General features: G+C 39.2%; 1 protein-coding gene across 1 annotated transcript; it reads left to right on the top strand.

Annotated features, from left to right (window-relative positions):
- The first annotated feature begins 234 nt into the window (after positions 1-234).
- MTFMT (mitochondrial methionyl-tRNA formyltransferase) lies at positions 235-10,685 on the top strand. Its single transcript, XM_081337665.1, has 9 exons — positions 235-435; positions 2,008-2,220; positions 4,641-4,763; positions 5,568-5,670; positions 6,236-6,311; positions 6,651-6,742; positions 7,818-7,899; positions 9,596-9,678; positions 10,112-10,685. The coding sequence occupies exons 1-9, from the start codon at positions 263-265 to the stop codon at positions 10,298-10,300; spliced, it is 1,134 nt and encodes a 377-aa protein (XP_081193791.1). The 5' UTR covers positions 235-262; the 3' UTR covers positions 10,301-10,685.
- The last annotated feature ends 243 nt before the right edge of the window (positions 10,686-10,928 follow it).

Here is a 10,928-nt window from a genome sequence, read left to right as displayed (position 1 = left end):
AAGCGAGTTGTCTGAACGTGGCTGCTTTGACGCGCAACCGGACAGCCTTCCTTAGCAAGGCTCCAGAGGTCGCCATGGATACGGCGAGCCCCCGGTTGCTATGGCTACCCGACAAGCCCAGGGCTCGAACAATCCCAGAAGCCCTCGCGGCGAGCACGCCTTGGACTACTACGCTCAGGGATGGAACGTCGGCCGCTCAAACTCTTCTACGTCATCAGGGCGCGACGTCGAGCCGATCGCGGAAGCGGCTGCCGGGGCGGCGATGAGCGCGCGGTTCCTGCGAGCCTGGCGGGGCGGGTGGGGCCGGGGGCGCGGGAGGGGCCACGCGACCCCCGCGGGGGAGGCCCCGAGGCGCGAGAAGCCCCCCTGGCGAGTCCTCTTCTTTGGCACCGACCACTTCTCCGCAGAGATCCTCCGAGCGCTCCAGGCCGCCCGGTGGGTCTTTCGGGTGGAGCAGCCCAAGGGGCGGGGGGGGGCGAGGGAATGAGAAATGGGGAGGGGGAGTTGAGGGTCACTCCAATCTCGGGGTTCCTCCACACACACACACCCCTTTGCAGCTGTCAGACCTGTGGACTTCAACTCCCAGAATTCCCCAGCCAGACATGCTGGCTGGGGAATTCTGGGAATTGAAGTCCACACAGCCCAAAGGTGCTTTTCCAAAAGGCAACTGGAATTTCTTGTTCTTTTTTTCCCCCTTGAAAACGTCCAGGAAGACTTTGAAGTAGTTTCTTGGATGAGAAGCGAAACGTTTTTAAAGAAAAAAAAAGCAAGAAAATCCAGCTGCCTTTTGGAAAAGCACCTTTGGGACAACCGTCGCCTGGATGCTTGAGATTCTCCGTAGACAAGAAGTCCACACAACCTCTGACAGTTGCTGAGGATGAGAAACAGTGCTGCAAGCCGTTGAGTTGGTTCAACGGCATAGGAGTGCCATGACCTTGCTTGGCTTAATACACCAAAAAAATCTCCCGCGCCCCCTTTGTTCTTAAACGAGTTTATGAATGGAGAGCAACTGAGAGGAATCAATGGGAAGGTCCAGGCATGGGCTGCCATATCTGCAACAGGCAGCAGTCCCTGACCAACCAGCTCCTATTAGCCCAGCGGGGTTGAAGTCAGCCAACACATGGGCTGAGATGGGAGGAAAACAATATCAAAATCTCTTAGGCTTTTTTGCTACTCTTGATTTGGGAGGTGAGCTTGACCGAAAGGAGATGTTAACTTTGGGAGTTCCAGGTGAAAGGTGACTGCACATGGACTCTCGATGTAAATTTTTGACAGGGTTCAACACCTATTGATAAACCACTTTATTGGTTGGATTTTTGAGTTGGTGTTTCTTTCAGTTAGGCAGGTAAGCCTTATAAAACAGCGTTTTCCTGAGTGAATCCATCGATCAAGTTGTGATTTATTCAGGAAATTGGTTAAGCACACAAGCTAGTGATGGATGATTGCATAAGAAAAGCTTTTCTTGGCTGTATCTGAATCCTTTGAGGGAACTCTAGCCGCTGACTTAGACCTGACAGAGCTGATTATCTATAAATCCTACTGTTGGCTGATTTAATTGGCCTGGGCTAGAAGGTTTTCTTTTGTTCAACAGCCTTGACTCTCTTCAGTTGAAGATGTTTGGTCCAGGACTTAAAATCGTGCTGGAAATTTGAGCTGGAAAGCCTCATATACCTGAAGAGCAAAGGCAATATGAAACGGACAGAATTACAGGCTACTGACTGACTCATAGGAGAGCATAGACAGAAAAAGAACTGAAATTAATTCTGGGGAATACTTTCTTTAAATATAGAAAGGCCATTAAGACCTAGGTCTGGGTAATGGACCATTTAAGGTTCCCCAAATTTCCAAGTGAATACATAAAGGTTCCTAGGATAAGCACTTTATTGTGATAAAATGCAGTTTCCTGTCTTTCTTTCTTTGGGAATCCAAGTATTAAAATAGTACACTTAACATTTAAGTCTTTTTAAAGGATGTCCATGTCTTCTTTTTGATCCCCTGCAAGGGCAGAGTGCCAAGACCAGACCACTTGGTGGATCACCTGGAGGTAGTGACTCTGCCACCCAGTCACTCAAAGCTACTGCCTGTGAAGAAGTATGCAGAGCAGTTTCATCTCCCTGTCCACATCTGGCCTGATGTAGGTGCATGTGAGAATTTTGACGTTGGCGTGGTGGCATCCTTTGGACGTCTGCTTAGTGAGGACCTCATCCTAAAGTTCCCCTAGTAAGAATTATCACAAGCACTCCCCCCCTACTCATTTTCTTAGTGTATTTCTCACGCAACTATTTCTTACTTTTACATGAAAGGAAAGGCTGCCTTCTATAATGTTTGATTATATACAGGGGCGGAAGGGCCAAGTTCCTTATAACAATTCCTGCGTAGGTATCTAATTTGTTGTAATGTTTGCAACCTGTGTCATCTAGTGGGCAAATTTGCCCAGAAATTTACTGGTGCTTCTCAAACTAAATTTCCAGTGCAAGGTGAAGGGGGAATTAAAGAACCTGCAGCACTGCAAATGTATCTGAACTGCAGCTGTCATCAACTATGGCAGAAGAAGCTCAGAATTGCTGTTCAGCAATACAGGTTGATAACAGTTTCCATGGTCATAGCGTTTTATGGGAGTTATTCAAATCAGGCATCGACTTGGCTACTTCTGATGAAGAATGGTAACAATCTCAGGTTCCTACAATTTTTGCGTGAAATTCAGCTAATATATCATTCTCATTCTTCCCTGGCAATGTTTCTTTTTTCACTGTGCTAAAATACTTTGTTTAGTGTTTTAATAACCTCTAGGGTTACAGTCTTTGCTGATTTAATCATGAACAAGTGCTGATATGCTTTGGGGTAAAATACGCATCATAATCAATTTAGAATGCAGCCATAAAAACAGTGTACAGGCACTCCTCATTTAGCAACCATCGTTGGGACCAAGCAACTCAGTCTTTAAACAAAGCATTCACTTGAGTGAACTACGCCTGTGCTTACAATCTTATTTCAGCTTTCCTTTGCTTTGTACACCTGCAAAGGTTGTGATTGCTAGGATTGGTTGCAAAGTTACTTTTTCATCACCTTCATAACTGAATATTCTGTAAACAAGGTAAAGGTAAAGGTTCCCCTGCACATGCGTGCTAGTCGTTTCCAACTCTAGGGGCCGGTGCTCATCTCCGTTTCAAAGCCGAAGAGCCAGCGCTTGTCCGAAGACGTCTCCATGGTCATGTGGCCGGCATGACTAGACGCCAAAGGCGCACAGAACGCTGTTACCTTCCCACCATAGTGGTCCCTATTTTTCTACTTGCATTTTTACGTGCTTTCGAACTGCTAGGTTGGCAGAAGCTGGGACGAGTAACAGGCGCTCACTCTGTTACGCGGCACTCGGGATTCGACCCGCCAAACTGCCGACCTTCTGATCGATAAGCTCAGCGTCCTAACCCACTGAGCCACAAAGCATTGGCTAAATTAGGACTATCTGTAATTTATTGCAGTTTACCACAAGGTCAAGAAAAACATGCTAGTGCATGCTGCAAAATTGCTCTGTTTGTTTGTCTAGCGTGTGGCATATCATACATGGATAAGCAACATATATTAACATTTCACCTAGATTAGTAAAACATAGTAAAATATAAATGTTAAAAAGATCTCTGTTCAAATACCAATGTCCAGGCCATCTAACCACTGAAGCTCAGCATTGTTTATATTAAAAAAAATCAGATACTGGACCGGTATGTGCCCTCAACTTACAGCCAGTCACAATGTGAGCTACAGTTGGGCGTGGGACCCCCACAGTAACACTGAGGGAAGGATACCATGCCCCATTGATACAGAGAGTCCTGATAAACGCTTTGTGAGGTGCGAATCCTATTCAGGATTGTCCATTGCTGATGTAGTTCAAGGCCTGGCTCCTTTGACATTTTGCTCAGTTTGACCTCTTGCAGCAATATGAATAGCTAAGTCAAGATGTCATGATTAAGCAAAGCTTATGTGATACCTGAATTAAAATTCCTTGCCTGTTGCTGTCCATAGAAACTGAAATCTTAGATCAAGTTCTTGACTTATAATTTGTGCATTGTTTGGGAGCAGTAATCTCCAAATTCTGGTGTGAAATACATTTATCTTTTGCATGCAGTTCATAAAAAATAAACTAGACATTGCAACATTCTAGCATAATACTATATGTCACTGCAGTCACACAGATTTCAGAACAAGATTTAAAAATGATAAAAATGAAAGCAGTGTTGGCTGTGAATTAAAAGGAGTTGGTCAGAGATATATTATAAGTAAGTAAATTATAACTTACAGAATTATAATTCAAAAACCTGATTGGCTGCACTTTGGAGAAGGCAAAGAATTGCATTGTAGGTTTTCTTGATTTGTAGAATCGCGTAGCTTTTTTACATTGTCTTTTTTTTTGTGCTTTAGTTATATTGAGCATTGAGATATCAGTAAAATAAACACTGTCAAAAATTACTCCTCATTTCTACATTGCATTAATATATTGTGCTTATTACATTGCTGAATTTTTAACTTATTGTTTTATCATAAAAACCTCTGGAAGTCACTTCGAAATCCAGCGGCATAACAATACAATAAATGAAAATGTTACTGGATTGCGAGTCTTGTTCTAATTTCCCAATATTTTGACACAGTGGCATGCTGAATGTCCACCCCAGCTACCTTCCGCGGTGGCGTGGCCCTGCACCCATTGTCCATACCATACTTCATGGAGATACAGTAACCGGGGTCACAGTTATGCAGATCAGACCTAAGAGGTACGTTGGCTGTTTCATTCAGCATCCAGTGCAAAACACCTGGCTGTGAGAATTATTAAGCATGGAACAGCCCGCACTTCTGAAGTTGTGTGTGCTCCATTACTGGAGAGTTTCAAGAAAAGACGGGACAACCTTTTGCCCAAAATGGCTTGAAGATTTCTGCACAAGGCATGAGATTGGTCTAGAAGACCTCCAAGGTCCCTTCCAATGCTATGATTCTAAGATTCAAAGCTCATTACTAAAATCCTCTTTTTAACAATTGTATCAATGCAGCAGTTCGGTTCTCTGTCCAGTCTCTCCACTACCTCTTACTAGGTTTTTAAATCCCGTGTAGAATCTGACTAAAAGTATATGTCAATGCTGCTGACATCGGATGTTTTTGCATTGACAACAGGTGGAAATGTAGCCATCTTTTCTCTTTCGCTTTTAGAGTTAGATGATGCTGGGAGGGGGGGGATGTGAATGAGAGTCCAGCTAGACATAACAACACTAAACTTAGAGTGAGAATCAAGGTTACTGAGCCCAGAGCTGATAAAGAATTGACGGGCTGGAGAGCTGGAGAGGAAGCCCGTGTTTCAAGCTAATTGGAGAATGTGATTTATGACTTAATTGGAGGAGGAGAATTGTGCTTTGATACTATGTGCCCGGGGGAGGGGAATTCAGTTTTTGACTTCGATTATGTACAGCCAATTTTATGCTATTTGAATAAAAGATCCTTTAAGGTAAACGATGCCTCAAAGTTCTTTTGAAGAGTTTCATCTGTCGGAACCGTGACAGCATATCTGCGATATGTTTTATTTCCAGGTTTGATGTGGGTCCAATTATAAAACAAGAAGAATTTGCTGTTCCACCCCGTTGCTCAGCAAAAGAACTGGAGCCATTGTTATCCAAAGAAGGTGCAAGCATGGTAAATGAATACCTTTCTTTAATCACACTTAGCCCGGTGAAGACACTTGTGGGAGATGCAAATAAATGCCAAAAAATGTATTATCAGTTGGAAAGCACCTTTTCTAGGCCCATTGTAATTTTGAACAGTCATTAAGCAAGCGGTCTTAAGTCAAGGATTATCTGCAATTAAATCTGAATCTCTCCCTGAGAACTTAAAGAAGGTAGAATGCATAGACTGGTGTTTTTCAAACTTGACAACTTTAGTGTGTATGGATTGCAGCTCCTAGAATTGCCTAGCCAAGATTGGTGTACACCATTCTGATAGATTTATAAACGCCTTGCTATAATACAACTGTAATACAACCTGGATAGTTTCTGAAACTATTTCACTGGTTATAGCCACCTAAAATACAAAACTCCATAAGTTCGATTTCCAGCAGAGGGTTTGAACCTCGTAGAATAAGATCTGGCTACCTAAATCTGACAAATCCTAATAAAGATGAAACTAGTCATGGCAATCCCTGTTGATTAGAAGGAGAATCTGTTCTTCGTTATACACATTCTGGACTTTTTTTTTCTCTCAGCTGATTTCTGTTTTGCAAAACTTACCTGAAAGTTTAACCAAGAAGAAAGAACAACCCAAAGAAGGAGTAACAAATGGTATTTATCGCAAGTTTCATGTGTGGTGTAGGTATTAATTAGCTATGATATGAGCCATTGCTAAGTAAACCGTCGTAATACTTTTCCCACGATTCCCCCGCCGTCCTTCCTCCCTATTAAACTGTAATTAAGTTGAAAACTTGGCAGCCAAGGGTTAATTTTTGAGAGTACCAGGGAAGCCGAATGCCCCTTAATTTGAAGAGGGAAAAAGAGGGAACATCTATTAGTCAACAGAAAAAAATTGCTTCTAAATGTTACTGGGACACTGGAAAAGAAGATTTAAAATGTGTAAAGATGCAGGGCCAAAAGAGGTTGCTTTTCTTTTATTTTCCTCTAAAGCTCCTAAAGTCACTGTTGCAATGAGCTGCATTCAGTGGGAAGAACAAACTGCTGAGCAGATACTAAGGAAGCACCGTGCCTTAGGAGCCATGGTAAGGTCAGCCTCTCAGAGAAGAGGTTGCTTAATAAATAATAATAATAATAATAATAATAATAATAATAATAATAATAATAACAACAACAACAACAACAACAACAACAACAAATAAAAAGTTGGAAGGGACCTTGGAGGTCATCTAGTCCAACCCCCTGCTTAGGCAGGAAACCCTATACATTTCAGACAAATGGCTGTCCAGTCTCTTTTTTAAAAACTTCCACTGTTGGAGCATTCACAGCTTCTGGAGGCAGGTTGTTCCACTGGATAATTGTCCTAACTGTCAGGAGATTTCTCCTTAGTTCTAAGTTGTTTCTCTCCTTGACTAGTTTCCATCCGTTGCTTCTTGTCCTGCCTTTCAGGCGCTTTGGAGAATAGCTTGCCTCCCTCTTCTTTGTGGCAGCCCCTGAGATATTGGAGCACTGCTATCATGTCATGTGATATATTTAAATTCAGAAGTAGCTTTTTATAAAAAAAAATAATCTTATTTTCAGCCCTTGAGTTGGTGGTGGGAACAGAATTATATATTCTGGAATTACAGTGTAATGTTTTTAAATCGGCAAATATTGCAGGATTTTTTTTTTAATTTGATGGACTTTTTAATGAATAAAATGAAGTATGCATCAATATAGGCCCTACGAATGAGTAAGAAGAGCTTGAGTTCCTCTTACTGAATTCTGAGTTCCTTCTCAGAATTTAACTTGGCAAAGACAAAAACTCAAATTCTTTTGGTTCTGCTGTGGCTCCTTTCCAATTAAAATGCAGTTGAAATACAATATCTGGTCGATTAGCTTCCTACTTAAACCAAATTCATTTCAGCGTGTAAAACGTTCACCTTTGTCTTTCCTTGGGATTGGAAGGAAAAACTGGCCTGGTTCTTCTAGCCAGGCACGCTGGCTGAGGAATTCTGGGAGTTGAAGTTGACAAGTCATAAGAGGGACAAGTTGGAAGACCCCTCTTCTAGTCGGTTAACTGTGACATAAGTGGAAATTAGATTCTGTTCTGAATAATTTAACTGAAATGTCTGTGACCTTCTGCAACTATATAACTTACACCGTGCTGTATGTTTTTAGATGCCTCTAAAGACGCTGTGGATGGGTTCCAGTGTAAAGCTATTGGACTTTGAAGAAGAGGAAATGCTACCAGATTTTACTGGTACTTATGAGAAACCCTTAGCACTCTAATCAAGAGTATCTTAATAGTGGCAGTGTCTAAATAACAATAGGTGGTCTGTGAAACAAAACTGAACACTTTCTGACTTCCTCTGTTGCAAATCCTCTTCTTGTTGGAATCAGACTGCTTAAGTGTATTCTTATTTCTAGGAACATTAAAGCGATCTGTAGAAAAATGTGGCATGAAAAGAATTGCTCTCTGTTTGATACCTACAAAGAAAAGTGAGGAATATTCTCTTTCGGTTGCCCTCTATGACGATGTATAGGAAATTGATAGAGTAGAGTAGAGTAGAGTAGAGTAGAGTAGAGTAGAGTAGAATAATGGAATGAATAGAATAGTGGAAAGAATAGAAATAGAATAGTGGAAAGAATAGAATAGAATAGAATAGAATAGAATAGAATAGAATAGAATAGAATAGAATAGAATAGAATAGAATAGAATAGAATAGAATAGAATAGAATAGAATAGAATAGAATAGAATAGAATAGAATAAATATGGAGGAATAGAATAGAATAGAATAGAATAGAATAGAATAGAATAGAATAGAATAGAATAGAATGAAGAATTCAGAAAAGAAAAGAAAAATATATAATAGAATAGAATTTAGAATAGAATAGAATTCAGAATAGAGTAGAATAGAATATAGAAAATAGAACAGAATATAGAATAGAATATAGAATATAATTCAGAATAGAGTAGAATAGAATAGAATATAGAAAAGAATATATAATAGAATAAAATTTAGAATAGAATATAATTCAGAATAGAGTAGAATAGAATAGAATATAGAAAAGAATATAGAATAGAATATAATTCAGAATAGAATAGAATATAGAAAAGAATATAGAATAGAATATAATTCAGAATAGAATAGAATAGAATAGAATAGAATAGAATGAAGAATTCAGAAAAGAAAAGAAAAATATATAATAGAATAGAATTTAGAATAGAATAGAATTCAGAATAGAGTAGAATAGAATATAGAAAATAGAACAGAATATAGAATAGAATATAGAATATAATTCAGAATAGAGTAGAATAGAATAGAATATAGAAAAGAATATATAATAGAATAAAATTTAGAATAGAATATAATTCAGAATAGAGTAGAATAGAATAGAATATAGAAAAGAATATAGAATAGAATATAATTCAGAATAGAATAGAATATAGAAAAGAATATAGAATAGAATATAATTCAGAATAGAATAGAATATAGAAAAGTATATAGAAAAGTGTATAGAATAGAATAGAATATATAATAGAATAGAATATAGAATAGAATATAGAAAATAGAACAGAATAGACTATAGAATAGAATATAGAATATAATTCAGAATAGAGTAGGGTAGAATAGAATAGAAAAGAATATAGAAAAGAAAGAATAGAATAGAATTCAGAATAGAGTAGAATAGAATATAGAAAAGAATATAGAATAGAATAGAATTCTTTATTGGCTAAGGGTGGTTGGATGCACAAGGAATTTGTTTTTGATACATAAGCTCTGAGAGTACACACAAGTAATAGTGGTAATCATATGTTCAATCTTTTGTTTTATTTAAGCTAATCAGCCTTCCCCTATAAGAGTTAAACCAAATACGATTTTCGTAACACTTTGGAACTTGTATTTTACTGTTGCAGAGGCAAGAATGGCCTGACTGTTTATATGTTCTACAGATAAAATTGTAGCTGAGAAAGAGGCGATTCCAGGGTTGGTGTTGTACCACAAACAATTAAAGATCCTGGTGATCCGGTGCAAGGTAAGTTTTTGTGTGTAGGTGTGATATTCTTACTCCTTTTCAAGGTAGAAAGGCTCTCAAAATGTGTGCCCTTTCAGTTTCATTGGAGAGATGGAGGAAAGAGAATGCCAGTCAAATGCAGCCTGTGTTGCATTTCTTTGGTTGCACCGTCCCTTCTCACAACTGACAGCAACAAACTGTTAGTACTGAAATCTTATCACCTTAGTCCCCTAGTTCTCTGAAGAGTGTCCATAGGTTTTCTAAGTTGCCCTTTACAAATCAAAAAGGGTTTTTTTTAAAAAAAAATTGGAATCTTAACAATGCCAGGATGCTGGATCCCATATTAGATTTCACCTAAGCTGCTTGCAACGGAATCACTCCTGATGGGTTTGCAGATTTTGCTCAGCTTTTTGTGGGTATGTGTGCATTCTCTCCCCCTCTTTTCCCTTTCTAGGAAGGCTGGGTTGGAGTCAAAACTATTATACATAAAAAGAAATTGACAGCAACCGACTTCTACAATGGCTACTTACATTCTTGGCCACAGAACAATTCTCAAACAGCTCTCAAGAATTGCCGGTTTCAAACACTCAAGCCGACCCAGGTGAAAAAGAAGTTGAAAGGTTCACTGAAATATGCAGAATAATTCTGAAACAATTTTCAGTAATATGTGAAAGTACCAACTCTGTGTGAAGAGGCAAGTTGGAAACGTCTCATCCTTGTGTGAAATTTGTCCTAGAACTGACTGACAGAAAACAGCAATGGAAGAAAATAAATAATGGCAAAGACAATGCTATGCAGACGATATTGTGGAGTGGATAACACAAAGGACTAGTAACCTGAACAGTGTGTTTATTCTTTCTATTTAAAGCTTCAAAACACTCTCAGCCTTGCAAGTCTTGATTTTTCAGGAACTGTACTTTCCACTTCTGGATCCATCTTTTTCCAGCTTAAAATACAGTTGAGCAGGATTCACTAACTTAAGGACACTTGTTGTATTATTGGAAAAATAAATGATTTTTGTACATGTTTGCGTTGGTGTGCCACACAATTCATTGCCATGGCTGATATTTGAGAATGCTGACTTGTGTAATATAATGTAGAAATCTGTTCTAATGATCTTCAGAATCCAGAATCTTCAAGATGAGAATCAAAGAACTCCTGGTAAGTAAACTTAATTGAAGAAAAGCTAAGAGTTGTAGTCAGTGGGGATAGACAAGAGTAGGCACACACAGCTGTACACAGAAGTGTTATTCATTCCTCACCAACATCTC

This window comes from Vipera berus (genome assembly GCF_964194415.1).
Source record: "Vipera berus genome assembly, chromosome: 12".
Classification (NCBI taxonomy): domain Eukaryota; kingdom Metazoa; phylum Chordata; class Lepidosauria; order Squamata; family Viperidae; genus Vipera; species Vipera berus.
Note: the sequence above shows the minus strand (reverse complement) of the source record. Positions and strands in the feature narration are given on the sequence as shown.

What these genes read in the sequence shown, in the direction of transcription:
- MTFMT (XM_081337665.1), top strand. Translation starts at nt 263, where the DNA reads ATGAGCGCGCGGTTCCTGCGAGCCTGGCGGGGCGGGTGGGGCCGGGGG. An exon ending in AATGCTACCAGATTTTACTG is followed by an intron (nt 7,900 to 9,595) that starts GTACTTATGAGA and finishes TATGTTCTACAG; the next exon opens with ATAAAATTGTAGCTGAGAAA. An exon ending in TCCTGGTGATCCGGTGCAAG is followed by an intron (nt 9,679 to 10,111) that starts GTAAGTTTTTGT and finishes TTCCCTTTCTAG; the next exon opens with GAAGGCTGGGTTGGAGTCAA.